This window comes from Nuphar pumila, chromosome 12, assembly GCF_984573655.1.
Source record: "Nuphar pumila chromosome 12, dmNupPumi1.hap1.1, whole genome shotgun sequence".
NCBI classification, from domain to species: domain Eukaryota; kingdom Viridiplantae; phylum Streptophyta; class Magnoliopsida; order Nymphaeales; family Nymphaeaceae; genus Nuphar; species Nuphar pumila.
This window is the reverse complement of record NC_143260.1, coordinates 33,915,682-33,935,938: the sequence shown is the minus strand read 5'-3', so window position 1 is coordinate 33,935,938 and position 20,257 is coordinate 33,915,682. Positions and strand designations below refer to the sequence as shown.

General features: G+C 36.9%; 1 protein-coding gene across 1 annotated transcript; it reads right to left on the bottom strand.

Moving 5' to 3' along the window:
• Positions 1-288: 288 nt before the first annotated feature.
• Positions 289-17,690, bottom strand: LOC149820626 (galactokinase-like). Its single transcript, XM_089981682.1, has 13 exons — positions 17,497-17,690; positions 16,583-16,767; positions 8,905-8,951; positions 6,624-6,718; positions 6,381-6,463; positions 5,624-5,692; positions 5,169-5,354; positions 3,692-3,826; positions 2,138-2,272; positions 1,971-2,041; positions 1,386-1,463; positions 1,156-1,297; positions 289-665 (listed from the first exon to the last, which is right to left on the bottom strand). The coding sequence occupies exons 1-13, from the start codon at positions 17,654-17,656 to the stop codon at positions 555-557; spliced, it is 1,497 nt and encodes a 498-aa protein (XP_089837808.1). The 5' UTR covers positions 17,657-17,690; the 3' UTR covers positions 289-554.
• Between the last annotated feature and the right edge of the window lie 2,567 nt (positions 17,691-20,257).

Below are 20,257 nucleotides of genomic sequence, written 5' to 3'. Positions count from 1 at the left end.
ATCCTATTACATTCAATCGGTGGAGGGCAGTTATGACTGGTTCTCATGTTTCCCAGTTCTCATATTCCAGGGATATATATATATATATATATATATATATATATATATATATATATATATATATATATATATATAAAAACCATGTTTTGTAAGTTTTACTCATCTGTTAATTTTTGCTCACACGTGTGTGCGAGTGGGCACGGCTTTTTGAGAGTATAACGTTGATGAAGTAAAATTAGTTTTATCTAATCCAAAATGCATGTAATCCGAAATCCATCTCTCCCAAAATGAGCAACCAAACATGCCCTTGAACTCTTCAAATATAATTGCTGGGATTCAACTTCAAGCTCAGCTCTACCTTTTCAGCAGACCCAGAATGGCCTGACTGAGTTTTACCAACTGAATTGGCCCGGACATAGTCAGACCAACCTATACAGATTGAACATAAAGTGAATGCTCATAGCATACGGCAATTTTATTTTGCTCTTCAACTAATGAGGATGACAAATGGAATGAAAACAGGAAGTACAAAAAATGCTAAATAAAAACAAAGATTAAAACTTGAATATCGCGGCACCACTGGATGGCTTGGAAGCGAAGACATACTGGCCAAGGTCATTGTTGCCGATTACACCCTTGTCGATCCTCGACTGGTAGAATGCCTCCTGAGATAATAATAATAAAAAAAAGAAACTCCTTCAATCAGCATCCAGATTACCATGCACACTTCAACCCATTAAATCCCAGCATGAAAATTCAGCAAAAAATAAAGATCATATGCTACATGAACTTAAACCTAAAAATCATATTTTTAACTTGATAGGTAGCCCCAAAGGAGTTTGGCATAGTGGGATGGGGCCAAGGCCGCTAGTCAGGCTGTCTAGGTTCAAATCTCATGGGTGTCACCCCTTGCACAAGCTGAAGTGTGGCGACTCCCTGAGGGCAAGGGATAAGCCCACAGAGTTTTACGCTGCCAGGACAGTCACCGTAAGTACGGCAAGCAAAGCCAGCGCGGCTAGGTCTCTGTTCTTGGAGGCAGTTTCTGTGTAAATATAAAAAAAACTTCATAGGTAGAACAAGGACCCACCGAAGGCATCACTTCCAAGTTGGATAATAAAATCAGTATTTTATTGAGAAAAAGAAACCAGAATCTACCTTCAAATTGAGAATAAATTCCGGGACTGTATTTTCCTTGACTAGAGCTACCACACAACCACCCCATCCAGCTCCTGTTAGTCTTGCTCCAAGCGCTCCCTTTTCACGACAAGCTTTTACTAGTTCCTCCAACTCAGGACAGCTAAAACAAATACGTAAAAGAAATGTAAAGAGAATGGCACATAAAGCAATAAATGCTACATGCAAAAACACACACACACAGAACATGCCTGCACTCATACAGAAAGCTGCAACTACGATGGCTCTCATTCATGAGCTCCCCTAGCTGCTTTAACATGTCACTGTCACTGTAAAAAAACATCCATCTAATTGCATTAGCAATAAGAACCCCTGAGAAAAAAAGGAAAAAAAAACTAAGTGCAGTGCAAAATCATGGATCTCACTGGATACTGATAAGAGTCTACAGAAATCTGAAGCAAGTTGACACTGGTCAACCTAATCTTGACTTGTTTGCTTGTTCTAGGTCGGTCAATCTAGGTGACCAGAGTCCTTGCAGTACTCTGACTTAAATTGAGGCTTGGTTAAGTTGAGCTGATCATCCAAGTACTAAGGTAATAATGTTTTTACATGATATGCTTTACTGAGACATCACCAGCATCTTTCTTGGCTATGAAAAAATTTTATTTCCCCGTGATATTAATGCACAGATTTTATGATGCAGATGAGTTGCATGGTTGAACATGTGAAGTTATGAATTATGGAAGAATGCCACATCTGCACAAACTATATTCTGACCAAACTTCACTAAAACAGGGAAAAGAGTATTACAAAGTATCTATGTCTATAGCACACACCTGAGCTTTGATGATACAGTTTCCTTAAACAAGTGCACACGCTTAGCTTCGGAATACACATGGGAAGCCCGCTGTAATATATAAGAGGACTTTCAGTTCAATTTAGCAATGACATGCAATTTTGCAGTATTATGTAACAAAAAGCAAGAAATAGCTAGAGAAGTGACCTGAAATAGCTTAAAATGTTTTGCAGCTCTAAGCACATCCAATGAGGTTGGAGAATTTTCAAATATAGATGTCAGACTTTCCTCGGTGATCTTCTCAATAGCTTCACCCGTGTAAGGCTCCTCTAACAGAAATTCCTGAATAACAGGGAATACCAATTTATAATGTAGTGAAAAAATAACTCAATGCTGCTACAATAAACCCAGTTCTAGTTGCTGACACTCATTTTATAATGCTGATACATATTTATTAAGCATTTGGTGAAGTTGGTCAACATGAAAAAGCACAAAAAGATTCTCAAAGTAATTAACAATTCAGTAAGAGATCCACTGAATTCATACTTTTACAATATAGTGCAAAAATATGGCAAAGCTAATAACCGAAAGCATGATCATGCAATGATCACAACTTCAAGTATATTCCTCGATGCTCGTCTTTGTTGCAGCGTACATAGGAATCTTTAGACATTTCCTGATCTTAATTATATGATCTGCAAATTAAAGTATTTTCTCTCTCTTGTACAGGATATGAAGCAATTTAGAAGTCAAGGTGGGTTAAAGTTGTGGGTGTTTTTGGAAACTTCCATCTCTTGTAAAAGAATCAGAAGGCCAGTTTTGAGCTTAATATTAATGCTTCTATGTTGACTGGTTCTAATATGATAAATCATAAAACTGACACCACTAAAATAGACAGGAAAAATGTTTCTTCTGATGATTTTCCTTTGTGAAATTCATGTTTTTTAAAAATAAAAAATTAGAAGTACATGAGGAACAATGATCATACAAATTAAGTGCACATTGTGGAAGGTCGAGCATGAATTTTTTTCAGCTTTCACAAAGTTGTGGTATACCAGAGGTACAGGGACCATATATTCACCATTTTAAAAGCATAAAAAAATCCTTTGATGACTTTTTCTGATATTTGTTATTTTTTTAATCTTTTAAATCTTAAATTTTTAATTGGTGAACAACCTCTAGGAGTTTCATCATTATGCATGGACACTTTAGGGATAGCATTTTGCGTAAAAGGAAAATGATTGATAAAACCGTATTCCTCACCTCAAAACAAAATTCTTCATGAGTCTCTCTTATAATCCTCTACTTTCAACCAACTCTGGAATTCTATTGTGGTTGTAAAAATATACAATCACATTAGCTGGTGAAATTGTCCTGCTTAAACACACTCAGCAAGCGTCTTTATAATTTTCTTTGCAATATATCATTGAATGTTTTCAATTTCAAATTTTACTATCACAAATATTGACAGATTTTGTAATACTTGAAACTTACATGATTGATTTCTTTTGTCAATTTATTGATCAGATCCAACTTGTGGCTCTACAAGTTCCAGATCCAATTTAGTATTACAAAATTGGTTCCATAGTTTATTGCAAGGGAAAATTTATGTTCTTGCATCTATGGAAATTATGTAATGACTAGATTACATTTCTTATTCTAAATAAACTTTATGGACATAGAAAAAAATCTCAAAGCAAGAACTTCCTCAGGATCAACATCAATAAAAAAAATTAGTGGTGAAAATAATTGAATTCATACCTTGATGGCAAGAAGCAGGTCTGAGGAGCCACGATCATTAGCAAAAGATATGCATGGTCCCTCAACATCAGAAAGTGTTTTCACCTTTTTGGTAGCTTCTTTTGGTTCCATGCCTAGCTTTATAGCTAGGATAATCTGTAAACGCATTTATCGACTTTATCAGCATTGGTACAAAAAGATAAAGCATAATTGAAGTGCATGATGAAGCATGTTTTAGTATGCATATGTCAACAGAAGTACATGCAACTGTTGACATCAAGGACGCTAATTAAAAAGGTTGCCAAGATGCTATGACCCTAACAATAAAGAATACCAAAGTGAGGCTTTGTATTTGTGGGCATCAAGGGCATGTCAGAAGATCTAAGAATAAGTTGAGTTGAATTCCTTGAGATAAGTTTTCTTTTTTTTGTTACGGAAAAAAAGTAAAGTGGAGTTCCTTAGTTTGAATCCAGACAATCCTTTTTCTCCAAAAAGTGATTTATCAATTATGTCAGTTGGTATTTTTAAAATTGTTATGGCAGAGAACCTGGGCGATCTTGTCAGAATGTCCGAGTGAGTGCTTGCATGTGTTGTGCGACCTCCGAATAAAAAAAATGCAAAACTAACACATCTTAATATGCTGGATCGTGTAATGTCTTCAAATGGTCACGGTGAAAAAAAAAAGCAGCCATAGTGGTGAATATCCTTTTTCACTAGATCAAGGACATGAAGCAAATTTCACTATGAACATTAACCCCAACACTTAAAGAAAACAGTTCAACAATAAAGAGGAAATGACTTACAGTTCCTGATCAACCATATATGTGCAACAACAACACGTACACGTAACTTTTGAACCCATGGATTTACACTTTGTCCACTATATTAGACCAATTAATCAACTTGATGACCATACCTGATCTGTTTACCTGATCAACAGTTTTTTACCAACCATATATGATCAGGGGGGATTATATGCTTTCATGGACACCTGATCAACCTAACTAGACACACTTGACATTTGAAATTTGTGCTCTTCTACTCCAACCTATACCTAGTCAGTCACACCTCAACCATTCAGCTAAGCAAATTCTCATGGATAATTAGCTATCCAAAGTTAATAGTCTGCATTCTGGCGATGTAACAGCCGGAACATTAATGGATATGCTTGATGCAGCAGAATGAGAGTACACACATTTGCCATAAAGGACATACTCATTTTTGGACTTGTAGAGAATTTCACAGCTAAATGTGAAGGAAAGTGGAAGTTAAAGTTGTGTCATCTCAACCAAGACAAAGTTGGGCAGAAATCGTATTAGATGACAAAAGAAAATACTTGTAAGAGGAGAATGGAATGCATTAAGTGCAGATTAACATCACTAGTCAAAATTAGCTCTCAGACTTCTGGAGATACCTGCTGACTCAATCAGACATGAAAAAAAGAAAGAAATTTACCATTCTTTGAATTAAAAAAGAAAAAAGAAAAACAGAAACTTACAGCTGCAAGGCGACACTCTACAACCCGGTTATTGTAATTTGTTGCTGCAGTCACTGCTTTCTGGGATTCAGCCAATGAATGAGCAATGACAAAGCTTCCACCTTCTGGAAGTTGCACATCACTTGCACGTATTGGATTAAAATCAATCAGCTCAGCAAAACCAGGTTTAGCCATGATCGAGATTGCCTAACCAATGGTAAGGAAACATTTTGCCAATTAATCACCCAAAAACATCAAATTGTCCATAATTATCAAATAATTCATCTTGATAGCATAATTTTACTCCATGTCAATGAGAAACAATGAACACCAGATGAAAACCAAAATAATAGAAAATCTGATCTCAAAGACAAAAATTTAACTAAATCTATTATGATAAAAAATATCATTGTTTTTCCTTTTCAACCACAAAGCAATCACAAAAAGTATAAGGAATAGCAAGAAACATTGCTTACTTGATCCATTCCACCTGACTGAGTTCCAATATGACGCTCACAGTCACACGTAAGTTGGGCAATTTCTTTCTGAAAAGTAAAACCAGTATCCAAATGTGCAGTTCAGGAATGTATCATTCATATAATTACAGAAAACTAAAAAGAAAATTTTTGACATGAATGATCTGAAAAGAAATGATTTATAGCTATTGACAACAGGAGCAAAATATGTTGATTAAAGAAAGACCATAAATTGCACTTAACTGCTTCGTGTGAAGAAGAGCAAAAGAAAAGCTTTTTTTTTGTGGGGACACAAAAGGCTGGGTGGTCGTGCCCTCAAACCGGAGTTTTACCTCGCAAGGAGGCGGCCCCATTAAGAGACCCTGTTCTCAGTGAGGGTTTTACTTCGTCATAAGAATAATATTGATAATAATTGCCAAATTTTATAATTTCGTATAAAAAGCAAAACAAAAACAGGAATTTTAGAGACAGTGTCTCTAACATCTTCAACACATACCCGCATCAAATCTTCAACAAAATGCTTCCATGCTTGATATACCAACAAGACTCTCAGTTTAAAAGTTCAAAGTTGGTACAAAGGATTCTTAGAATTGAAAGGGATTCTTTAGTCTTGCACATAGGTTATATACAAGTACAGTCTGAAGAGAGCTGGGCAGAATTTTTGGCTTGAAATCGATAGTAGTGGCACCCATGCCTTTAATTGGGCAAACACAAAGGCAGCCTTTAGGTAGCAACCTTATGATACGGATAGCTGTACCTTTGGAAAATTCACATCAAAAGATGCCATTATTGCAATCGTAGATGAACAAACAAATGCTGCTGAGCTTGATAATCCAGACCCTGTATAGGAAAGTAAGCAAACAGCTTAGAACATTATAAACAAAAAACCCTACCAAACATGACTACCAAATAAGATATTTTCATTTCATTCAGAAATAAACTCATACTCAGTATCCACATCTACAATATGGAAAAGAAACATATAATAGAAGTACAATACCTGTAGGAACAATGCCATCAACAAGAATATCTAGGCCAACAGGTACACCAACATCTATTCCTTTTGATCTAGCATACTCGTAAAACCCCTTGTATCTGCAGGACAAAACTGTATCATGAAGCACATGAAAGTCATACTGATATTGGTGGTTTTCAGTGAACAGGTGAAACAATATAAAGTGCACTATCTCTTCCAAGAGGTTGGCAGGATGCAACAATCTAATCTAGCAGACTCAATGTCCACATGTGCACATGCATGCATACATACATGTGTTTACCATGGACCACATGAAATTCAGATCCACATTGGTGGTTTGCAGTGAATATGTGAAACACCTAGGGATTTGCAAGGTTTGACAATCTTAATATAGCAGACCCTACACACGCATATGGGGATATTATAAAGAAAAATTATCTAATATGCTTGGGAACTGGGCAAATCCTCTCATATGTCTATCCATTCGGATATATCCAAGGACCAAGTGGGATGATCAAGTGCAATTTCAACTGTTGAATTTATCATCAAAATTTGGAACTTATGACTTATTGGCTTGCTAATTAAAATAGCAATCAGACCACGTTAAATGTACCTTAAAGTCTAGAACTAGTTTTGATAATTGGATTTACTCAAATTCATGACATGTGCATGACTAGGTATCATGCACAACAAATATGCACACACTCACTCACACACATGTATATGCATGTGTACATAGCACACACACACACACACACACACATGTGTGTGTGTGTGTATATAAGTGACCGATAGGTGTGCGCCAGATAACGTGTTCACTTCTGTCTTAACGTCAAGATGGTTACATCTTGATGTATGTTCAGTGAAACACAGGTGAGGAATATGGTGGGTACATGCAGGGATTAGGTGAAGATTGTTAGAGCAGTGATAGAGGCGAGTCAAGGGTATATGTATATATATATATATATAGAGAGAGAGAGAGAGAAAATAATCCTTCTCATTTGACCCACTCATAAAGCATGTATACATACGTAGGATGGCCTATTAATAATATTCCTCTGTGCACCAGCCTTTGACCAAGCTAACAACTCAATCTGACCTCATTTATGTTCAGCATGGTTTGTTTGTTAGAAATCACGCCTTGGATCATGTTGTTCCAGAGTAAAGTAACAACTTTTTAAGTTGTAAAGTTTTGCTACATTGTCATCCATTGATTTTTAAAGCCCTTGAAAACCCTTCTTGTGCATTGCAACCATATGATCTTAAGCCTGTTTTTAACAAACCAACCAAGTAGATCACATCTTCAGGGATTTTTTGCCCATTCAACCATTTGATCAGATGGTCTAAGGTGCGTGCACAGAAAGCCTGGTGTGCAACACCTACCAACTTTTTGACTTTTCTATATCTATGTCACATGGGTGCGGGTGCGGGGGTGCGGCAAAAATATAAAAAATTGTATATATAAAAAGTCCAAAAGTTGGACATAAATGACCCTGGGTGCATTGACTGCACCCAGGGTTAGGTTGACCGCATCGGGTGCGGGTGTGTCATGGGTGCGGCACCTAGTTGGAGAATCCCTGTGACATATAGGGCAAAAAAAAATTTCTTGGCAAATTTTTTTTTAAGTCCGAAAATTGGACCAAAACAACCCTGGGTGCGTTGACCACACCCAGGGTGGGGTTGACCACACCCAGTGCCATACCCGCACCCGCGTCGCGTCAATACGGGTGCGGCACCCTGCTAGCCGAATCCCTGTGACATAGTTCTATATATATTATGTTTCCAACAGTGTTTTTGTGTATATGCATGGAAATTTAGTAACATGTTTTCGCTGACACTTCAATTTGCAATAAATAAGCATGTGCATGCATGTGTGTGTTGGTGCGTTTTCACAACTTTACATGTGCATGCAACGCATCCAAGTTATACATTATATGGTTTCCTCACTGTGAAGAAATAATCCATGGTGCCCAAAATGCATTGTGATCTGAAATAGAGAATAAAAAGTCATGGTTCACTTCCTATCTGTATCTGCCAGCCAGGTAGTCGGTCTATTACAAGTGGAAATGTAGTTTTGAAGACTGAAAGCTATGGTGTGCAATTCAATATATAGCCAACCAGCGCACTCAAAGGTATATAGCAATGACTTGGTTTATCATGAATCCAAAGTGTGGTCTCAACTACCAGTGATTTTTTCATTTTGTGCACTCATGTCTATAAACTACAGTATGTCAGCATACATTTCACAAGTACATTGATAACTATAAAAATTAAGAAAAATAACAAAGGAGACGGTGCTTCTCACCCACAAATAAAATAGTGTCCCCATTTATGGTTCTTCAAATCAATATCCTGCAGAATTCAAAGCATGAAGAGTCAAGTATAATGCTTATCCAGTCTTGTATGGCAGAAAGTCCTGAAATGGAAGAGGATAACTCTAAATTGCAAGGTCGATCACAGGAAGCATTATATCCTAACACTAAAAGGTCATCTTGTTAATCATCTTTGCCATAACTAAAAACATTCCAACAGGTCCCTTGGAAATTTAGAATGGTGAGATTGTTTGGGGAAGCATTTCAGGAGAGACTGATGCCCAAAAGCTTCAGTGAGTGCCTGCATGTATTATTAGCTTTCAAGGAATACCATTGTCTGTTCTTTACCATTTAAAACTTCGTAATGCTCCGAAACTGTTCTATCCTTATGGATGTAACTGTAGATTAGATCATCTGCTTGCAAAAGGTCATCCTGACTTTTAGCATATCAAAGAGAAACGTGCACCCCGTCTCTAAAGATATGAAACTTTATAAACAACATCAAACCAATACCTATAAATTGCTTAACCCCCTGAAACTCTGGCGGACTTAACCATGTTATCTCTGGTACTCCCTAAGAATGACATTACCACAACACTGTTTGTCTTCATCTTCTTCAGTTGGCACACCCTCACTTCCTCAATCTCTCATTTTCACAGAGCTTCCTAGTTGTGTCAAAGCACAGATATTGACTTCCATAACATGTGATTTAACTTATACCAGGTCAAATTTCATCAGGTCCTGCAAATCCTTTCAGTTCAGACATCCTAACGACATCATGAAGTATTCTTGTCATAACAATAGTGACTACCTTCAAATAGTATCAAACGATGAACAGCCATTTAATCAAGGTTATCAAAAGTAATAATTTTGACCTAGACAGTGAGTCTTGCCTCTTGACTGGCCTGCCATAAGCCTCGAGAGACATGGATTTTGTTAATCAAATTAATTTTTCAAACAAAAAAAAAAACAAAATTATACGATAAACATAAATTCCAATATCCATAAACTATATGGAAAAAAAAGGTACACAAATGTGAGACAAAATATATGCACGTACTGGAAACATGCAATAAACCATTGTATCAATTGACATGAAAAAATCATATTCATCAATTTATGTAGATTAAGTTTATTACCGATCATACAAGATCCTATACGTTAAATTCAAAATCCCCACAACCTTTTACATAAAATATAGTGGGAAAGTCCTCTAGAATGCTTCCACCCAATACAGTCAAGAATTGCCCAAATAGCCACTAAAAAGGCATTTTTCATGGTTTCCAAGGTGAATCTTTAGGTGACCAAGATAAGGACTCACATACTCTAGCACATGTTCCCCATCTCGGACAGTATAGAGCCTAGTAGCTAGCCTGGTCCATGCCTACAGTAGCTGATAAAGTGTCACCTAGCCAGACTAGCGGGCATGTTTGGAAGTGAGAAACGTCTAGGAAAAGTGAAGGAAGGTCGGAAAAAAGTGCGAAACATTTTCTAAAAATTATCATTTTTTATAGGAAAGATTTCTCCACCTGGGGGTGGAGGAATCTTTCCTATCAAAAAATTTCTGGGCTTAGGGCAAAGCCCTTCTATATGTAAAATTGTCTATGAAAAGACAATACGCATACGAGCACAAATAATATAGAAAAGATGTGCACGAAGGCACTCTCACAACACTTGAACAAAGTACGCAAAAGCGTAAAAATAATAAACATGCACAATGGCATGTATTTTATAGAAAGAACCAAATGCTTGAGACTCTCAAGCTTAGGGAAAACAAGGGGGGAACACCCCTATTTATACAAGAAAGAGGAGGTGCAAGGGGGCTCCCAAAGGAGTCATTGGGGAGCCCCCAACGGTCACATTTGTGACCGTTGGGGGCCCCCAACGACTCTATTGGGGGACCCCCAATGCACCTTTTATGAAAATGAAAAAAATAAAAAGAATAAAAATACAAAAAAAAAAGTACTACATATTCCAAATGGAATATGCGCAAGAAGGGAAATTACAATTATACCCTTATCGGGTAAACATAAAAATGAAATAAGAAATATATATATATATATATAAATATATATATATATATATATATATATATATTTATATATAAAGATACATATATATTTATATATATTATATGTATATGTATCTCTATGTATATAAGTATATATATTTATATTTACATCAACGATTTTGGGAGATACATTTTAACACCCCCCCCTCAAACTTACGGTGTGATAACCGCAAGTTTGCCAAGGAGGAAATGAAATCTGGGCGAACATAGAGCTTTGGTGAAGAAGTCAGCAAGCTGATACTCAGACGTTACGTATGGTAGATCAATGACCTTCTTCAAGTATTCTTCTCTGACATAATGGCAGTCCATCTCTATATGTTTTGTTCGCTCGTGAAATGTGTGATTCTTGGCAATATAAATTGCACTTTTATTGTCACAACACAACTTTGTTGGTTCTCTGATAAACACTCCTATATCTTCCAAAAGACTTCTAATCTATACAATTTCCATGGTAGTAGATGCCATGGCTCTATATTCGGCTTCAGTGGATGACAGGGAGACCTTCTGTTGCTTTTTACATCGCTATGAGATCAAAGACTCACCTAAGAAAACACAGAAACCAGTGGTGGAGTGACGGTTACTAGGGTCACCTCCCCAATCTGAGTCAGTATAAGCAAGCAATTTCAATTCAGAAGAAGAGGATAGGAATACTCCCTTACTCACCGTTCCCTTCAAATATCTGATGATGCGAAGCACAACACTCATATGAACGGTTGTAGGAGCATGCTGAAACTGACTGGCGATGTGTATAGCATGTGACAAATCAGGTCGAGTAATGCTAAGATACATTAAAGAACCTACCAACTGCATGTAAGGAGTAGGATCGGTTAGAGGAACATCGTCGCCAATCTTCATTTTTGCTCCTACAACTTCAGGAGTTTCGCACACTTTGTCATCCGAAATACCTGACCTGTCAATAATCTCGCAGGCAAGTTTAGACTGAGATAGAAAATAACCACGTTGCGAATAGGCAACCTCAATTCCAACAAAATATGTCAGAAAACCTAAGTCTGACATCTCAATTTTTGAAGTCAAGACGGACTTAATACCCTTGACTCCTTGAACATCATCACCTGTAATTAACATGTCATTAACGTAGAGCAACAAAATTACAATCCCTGCATTAGATTTTCTAGTAAACAAAGCAGTATCAGTATAACATGAGGAAAAACCATTTTCCAACATTACACTGGTAAATCTATCATACCAGGCTTTGGGGGGCTGCTTTAAACCATAGAGAGCCTTTCGAAGACGAAGAACTTTATCTTTAGGAATTATCATGCCTGGTGGGGCATCCATATACACTTCTTCGTTAAGATCACCATTTAAGAAGGCATTTTTAACATCCATTTGAAAAATGTTCCAATTTTTAATAGATGCAATAGTAATAAGACACCTAACCGTAACCATTCGAGCTACAGGTGCAAAGGTTTCTTCATAATCAATTCCATACTCTTGCCCATACCCTTTTGCAACTAAGCGAGCTTTATATCTTTCTAGAGAACCATCGCTCTTAGTTTTAACTTTAAAGACCCATCGACAACCTATAGTTTTCTTTCCTATAGGTAGAGTTTGGAAATCCCAAGTTTTTGCCCTTTTAAGAGCATTAAGTTCACTTTGCATGGCTTCTTGTCATTCTATACATTTTTTAGCTTCTTCAAAAATTCTTGATTCAAAATAAGAGTGAATGACACTAAGACAAGCCCTATATCGGGGTGAAAAAGAGTCAAAAGATACAAAATGAGTTGGAGGTCTTCTATTCCTTTCAGATCTTCTATGGTCAAGAATAGGAGAAAGCTCACTATATTGATCAATAGCACTTCTAAAGGTGTCTTGGTTTCTACGAGAGTAGGTTATTGGCTCACTTGGAACTCTACTTTCTTGTTCATTGAGTGAGTTATGTTCACCAATATCTGTATCATTTTCCTCATCATACTTTAATGATACCTCATCATCACTAGATATATCATCATTACTAGACAATGAGTCAAATAAGAATGAGTAATCAAAATTTTCTTGTTGAGAAACATTTTTTTCAAAACCGCTCTCATTTTCTAAAAAAGTTACATTTCTAGAGACATATAGCTTATCATCTCTAAGGTCATAACAACGAAAACCTTTTTGAGTTTCGGAATAACCAAGAAAGGCACAAGAAATAGCCTTGGGAGAGAGCTTGTCATTCTTATCCGTAAGTATAAAACACTTACATCCAAAGACTCTTAACCTATTATAATCAGGTTCAAGCTTATGTAATACTTCAAAGGGAGATAGTTTTCCTAATATCCTAGATGGTAAACGATTTATCAAATAAACAAAAGCAAGAGTTGCTTCAGCCCAAAAGTTTTTAGGAATATTTTGAGATATAAGAAGGGTCCTAATGGTCTCAATAATGTGCCTATGTTTTCTTTCAGCCAACCCATTCTGTTGAGGTGTTTTAGGACAAGACCTTTGTTGAATAATTCTGTGATCCTCAAGATATACCTTAAATTGATTGGAGAGATATTCTCCTCCAAAGTCACTTCTAAAAATCTTTATGTTGCTGTTGAATTGATTCTTAATCATTGAATGAAAATTTTTAAAACATGAAAACACTTCATGTTTAAACTTAAGAAAATATATCCACGAATATCTGGAAAAATCATCCACAAATATTACGTAATAAGAAAAAACTCCTTTTGAAACAACAGGTGCAGGTCCCCAAACATCCGAATGAACAATTTCAAAAGTTTAAGAAGAGAACATAGTTCTTTGCTCAAAAGGTAAACTTCGCATTTTTCCGAGAATGCAGTCATTACAAGAAAAAGAGCTTTTACATAGGTCTTTTGCAAAATGTAAATATGATAACTTGGTGATATTAGGATGACCAAGTCTTTTGTGCCACACATTTATATCTTTATGTCGGGCAACATTACACAAAACTTTTGGAACTTGAAGAGATTCCATATAGTATAAATCTCCTCTTCTAAAGCCTTCCCCAATCAATTTCCCGGACTGGTGATCCTGTATTAAGCATTTATCACAAGAAAATTTAATATCGCAGCCATGGTCCGTGAGTTGAGAAACAGAGAGGAGATTTAAGTTAAGTTTAAGTATAAATCTGATTTTTGGAATAGAAAATTCTTGAGTTTCAAAATTACCTATTCCTTTAATTTCAAGAGAGGTTCCATCAGCAGTGGAGACATAAGATGGGGAACCATTTTTTGAATAATCGGAAAGTGAAAAAATGTTTGGGGACATATGAAAGGATGCACCGGAGTCCAAAAGCCAAGAGATTTTACCTGGAGAGGAAGAAGTGGATATGGCCGCACCGGAGGTAGATCCCTTGAGGAGAGGTTGAAGAGCTTCTACTATTTGATTTATAGAAAGGGTCCCACTCGAAGATGCCTCATCCTTCTGCGGTACACCAGCGGTAGCCATGGCTAGAAGTTTCTTCCATTTGGGACATACGGGTTTGATATGCCCCGGTTCTTTACAAAAATGACAAATAGTTTTGCTATAGTCCCTTCTTCATCTTTGACCACCATTTTCCCCTTGATTTTGAAATTTAAAGTGAGGGGGACGATAGGTTCTCACATTGTTTTCGGGTCTGGATACGGCATTGACCTCACTATTTTCTTCAATATTACAAGGGACCGCAAGAACATTTGGTCCTTGTTTACATAAATTCATACGAGTCTCTTCACCACTTAATTTGGTGAGAACATCTTCAAGAGAAGGGGGAGAAAAATATGAGAGAAGAGATGACCTTATTTGCTCAAATTCGGGCCTTAGCCCATTCAAAAAGTTGAAGAACCGATCTTCTTCAAGTTGCTTGTGACGGAGCTCAATTGTCTCTCCACTCCATTTTGGTTCAAGCATCGCAAGCTCATCCCAAATAGAGGAAAGATCGGCAAAGTATTCCCTAATCGTCATTTCACCTTGAGTAAGGGAGATAGCCTTCTTTTGAAGGTAATACTTATGAGAGAGATCCTTTGAGGTGTACATTTTTTCAAGATAATGCCAAGCTTTCGATGCCTTTTTTAATTTAATAATGTTGGCATTAATCTTGGTTTCCACGGATGAGAAAAACCATGAAAGAATCTTGAAATTCTTCATTTCCCATTCATCGTGTTTCTTGGAGTATTCTTCAAGGGCTTTGGTTCTTTCTTCTCCCTCAAGAATCTTGATTTCGCTTCCATTTACTACGGTAATCTTGGGTTCCGGTTCCGGAATTGTGCCAAGTACATATCCCCATAGGCCCTTCCCTTTTATATGAGCCTTCATATTTCCGACCCAAACATGATAGTTGGACCCATTTAATTTGAAACCAAGAGCAAAATGGGACTCTTTTTCGCCCATTAGAGAGTAAAGAGGTAGAGGAAAAAGCGTACCAACACAATATTTCCAACACCAACTTTGCACAAGATTCTTCTAAAATATTTGAGAAGAAAGATCCACCACTTCAAACTTCAAAGATCGGAAGGCATGTTTTTCGAGGCACTCGAAAAAGGAGAATCCCACGATCTTCAATAATCAACCTTGCTTTAATACCATGTAAAATCGTCTATGAAAAGACAATACGCATACGAGCACAAATAATATAGAAAAGATGTGCACGAAGGCACTCTCACAACACTTGAACAAAGTACGCAAAAGCGTAAAAATAATAAACATGCACAATGGCATGTATTTTATAGAAAGAACCAAATGCTTGAGACTCTCAAGCTTAGGGAAAACAAGGGGGGAACACCCCTATTTATACAAGAAAGAGGAGGTGCAAGGGGGCTCCCAAAGGAGTCATTAGGGAGCCCCCAACGACTCTATTGGGGGACCCCCAATGCACCTTTTATGAAAATGAAAAAAATAAAAAGAATAAAAATACAAAAAAAAGAAGTACAACATATTCTCTCTCTCTCTCTCTCTCTCTCTCTCTCTCTCTCTCTCTCTCTCTCTCTCTCTATATATATATATATATATATATATATATATATATATATATATATATATATATATATATATATAAAGATACATATACATATATATATTATATGTATATGTATCTCTATGTATATAAGTATATATATTTATATTTACATCAACGATTTTGGGAGATACATTTTAACACTATCACCCTCCTCTTTCGTTTCCTTCAACTAGAGAGACACGCCCCCTCCACTTTCATTCATCACCAGCCTTCAACTACAAGGGCTCAACAATTCACTGCCAACCTTTTTTTAGAATATATTATGGTCATCGATCTCCAGCCACATTCATTCATCTCTTTAAGAGGAAGTTGGTATGAGCGGGCGCTTTTGAGAGTTTGTGACTAAGGGCTATGAAAGTGATACTCTAATCACTGAGTCAAGTAAGAGAAAATAGACCACTGTTGCTAATAAGAACTAAAGCGCAATCGGAATTCTCGGTCTATGAAGAGTAGACTGCGAATGTAGAGTGTAGCCTCTACCTATAAGAGATAAACTAAGAGAGATTGGCTGCGAGAAAAGCTCTACCTCATGTTACGTCTGTACAAAACCCTACAACTATTAACCAAATCTCCAATCACACATAAAATCTAAAGAGGTCGACAAATCAAATGAGTGACAGAAAAATGATGACCTTACCTGGTCTGGGTCAGCAGGATAAGTACATGTATCATACTTTGGATTCACATTAGATATACGAAGAGCCTTTTGTGTTTCTCCAGCATCATGTTTTCGGATGGCAACTATTGTATCTTGCCTTATGGCCATTGGCAACACTGAGTAACCTTCATAGTCAATATGCTCACCAATCAAATTAACCCGACCTGTTAACAAGATACAAGCTAAGCACGCAGTATTGCGTAATCTCACCAAGAGCTAAAGAAAATCGGAGGAACAATAAGGAAGACATAACAAATATTTATTCCGTTTCTTAATGCGCTAGAACCAATCTAAAACCTAGGACAACATATATACTAATCTAATCAACAAGAGAATGTGATGCTTGCACAGAAAAGAAGTCCAGCATTGCAAAAGTATCATAGAAAAGACAAACAGACTCATTCAAATGAAACGCAAACAGATCATTGCTCAAATGAAAAACTCCTGGATTAAAAAGAGAAAAAGAAAAAAAACTGCTATTAATCTCAAATCCAAACATGAACTCTTAATAAACAAACAGGAAACGGATAATCGGACAGAAACTCACCCAGATCACTCAAAACACTAAAAATTAGAAGCATAACGGTCAAGATCTTCAGGGAAAAACGAACACACATTTGATCGCAAAGATAAACAAAAAATCAACACAAACCCCGAAGAATTTACAAAATTAAACAAAACAGAAAAAACACATTAGGCAAGAAGAAGAATACAATGATCGATTGTCAGAAACTTAAAAAACATATAACATATGAAAAAATAAAAGAAAACTAAAAAATAAAAGAGAGAAAACGTACAGCTGAAAGCCTGAAACTAATAAAACCAGACGCTCGAAATAACGAAGAAGCAGAAATCAACAAAATCCGCAAGAGAAGATAAGAAGAAAAAGATACCGGGGGCCCTGGCAAATACATCGGGCTGGGAGCCGTAGATCTCCAAGAACTTGGCCTTCAGCGTCTCGAATCTCATGGAAGCCTCGTCCAAGAGCGATCCCTCGCCGTAAACCGGCTCCAACGTCGAGAAGATCGGCACCGACAGCTCCTCGTGAGCCATCTCTCTCTCTCTCTCTCTCTCTCTCTCTCTCTCTCTCTCTCTGACTGCAAATACGTCTCATTGAAATCCCAGTATAAATAGAAGGCGGGCACTGTAGGCTGGGAAACGAGTTGCGCCGTTCATGGTTCAGCTTGTCTTACGATCGTAAAAAAAAATCATGAAATTGACCCAGTTAGCCAAACACGAACAATGGATGTTCGGCTAAGCTCTATTCGTGTAAACTAGTTAACTAGTAATAAATATATTTTATAGGTATTTTATATCATGGATTGTACATGTGTGCTTCTTTCGGCCAGTGACAAATAAAGTTTGGCACATTCTCCTACAATAGAATAAATTGATGTTCTCATTAATACTTCTAGAATTGGGAGGTGATTGAGGCTGAACCGCAGAAGATGTTATAGAGCAAGCATCCTTCAAGATTTTGTGTGCAAGGCAGAAGAGCAAAGCCAGGTTCTTAGATGGAGCTCAGTGTCATTCCCTAAGAATATGGCATCTAGAAGCCACCAATGAAGAGTCAATGTGGGAATCACTACCCACTATGATATAGTGGGTAGAGAAGCCGCTTAGGGAGTTTCGATGTGGCCAAGGCAAGGCCACTGAAGTTGTAAGTGGTCCAGTCCTCCTCAGCAAAGTGGGTGTTTGGCACCTAAGCAGACATGACCCAAGCAATACAACAACATGGCATATTCTCCCTCATTAGAATAAATCGACGTCCTTATCGATACTTCACAAATTGAGAGGAGACTGAAGTTGCCATAGAGTTCCTGATAATGATCAAGGTAAGGCCACTCTGTAATGTGAGAATCCTCACCCACGAAGATATACAGCGTGGACAAGCCACTATGGAATTTTTGAGTTGGAGGTGGTCTAGTCATCCAAGCAAATCAAGTATTTGGCACCCATGAGTGGTTTGTTGAGCAGAACAATGTGCCCACGAGCAAATGTGACCCCTATGATGTAGCAAAGAGGGCCAAGAGAGTGGAGTAGCTTTCAGCAGAGATGAGTTGGTCATTCGGCAACTAATGGTCCTTCGAGGAGGGGCTACGAAGTGTCTTCTTTTAACGAAGCACAACTAACAGGTTGGGCATGGAGTGTCTTCATAGTTTGCTCACATGCGCCAAAGAGCGAAGGTTTGACTTCCAAAGGGTGTAGCACAGAGTGTCTAGAGTGTTTGCTCCGTGAACACAAGAGGAGTGATAGAGTGTGAGGGTCATCACATCATCCTAGCAGTGAATATCCCTAAAACAACTATCGAGGTGTGACACCAAGTTCAACTACAAGGATGAAGCGCCAAGAGCTAGCAATCCTGATGATGTCATTTATGACCCAACACATGGTAGATGAAGAAATTGACAGAGTGAAAATGAACCAAGCAGATGATGTTGATGATGGAAAGCTTGCAGAACTTAATGGCTAACGAGCACGAGCGACACCAAGGCGAGGTGCCAAGTAGATGCACCAAGTAGAGTGGAGAAAGAGAAGTATTCTAATGAGTTTTCCCTACTGAGAAGGTGCATAAAATCTGTTGATGGGGCTACGTTGCTCCCTTATCACATCGTCTCACGAGCATTGAAAGCAAGCAAGCTACACCTGTGAGACTTACTCCTAAGAGATCAGATTGAAGGAGAACACAATCCCTTCATGCGCTTGAAGAGAAATAAGTCATTACAACAAGGTGTCCAACCAATGAACAATGATAATGCATGAAATGCATTATATAATAAACATAATATACATGTCATTATCCATATTTTTAGAATTAAAACTGATGTTTATGTGGAGTCTAGTCATAGGAAGATATGTTTTGAATTTTGTCTAATTCTGAGTTAAGTTGGCAAAGTTTTGAGCGTTTTGTCTAATTCATTGGGACTGGCAGTTTTGACTTTGAAAAAACAATTCTAATTACATTTAAGGAAGGAATATATGGGGTCATTTAATTTGCAGCCAGCCTATATGCATTAACGCCTTTCCATTTTTTTAATTAGAATATTATAGTTATATGCATATTTTATTGGGTATTTAGTTAAGTTGACTTAACATTTTTTTTCTTCAGTGCATCTCCTTTCATAATTAGCTTGACATAATTAGTTATGTTAGCTAGGTAGTTATCATTCATGTCATATTACATTTTATTGCCTACTAATTAAATCTCAAGTAGGTCTCACCTAAGGGACGATTTTCTAACAAATAATAATTAATTTTTTTTATATGATTTTAGGTAAAGTCTTTGTACTCGTGGATGTCATAGCTCTGATCTTAGAATGTCGACTAATGTTTAGTTAGGTTTGAGATTGACTAATATTAATTTTAGTTAAAATTATACATTAGGTTAGTGTTGCATGTGTAGTCGTCTTAATAATTCGTGTTTATTTAGGAAGTAAGATAGCATAAAGTTTGTTCTATTTACATTTTTATTTACATTCATATTAGCTTAGTTATTCTAATTACAATCTGAATAGGTGCAGTTTGATGTGATTACATTAGTTTTAATTCTTATTAGTATTTCATGCTTTACTGGTATTTATTCATTGCATTAGAACTAAGTTATTTTATTTTAGATAATTTAGGTTCTTGTTTTGATTTAAATTTTTTTAGTAT

Bases quoted from the DNA above. Each gene is read 5' to 3' on its own strand.
- LOC149820626 (XM_089981682.1), bottom strand. From the start codon at position 17,656: ATGGCTCACGAGGAGCTGTCGGTGCCGATCTTCTCGACGTTGGAGCCG. The intron at 1,464-1,970 runs GTGTGTGCTATA...GTTTTTTTACAG, and splicing joins ACTGTATCATCAAAGCTCAG to TGACAGTGACATGTTAAAGC. The intron at 666-1,155 runs GTAGATTCTGGT...TTATTATCTCAG, and splicing joins AATTTATTCTCAATTTGAAG to GAGGCATTCTACCAGTCGAG.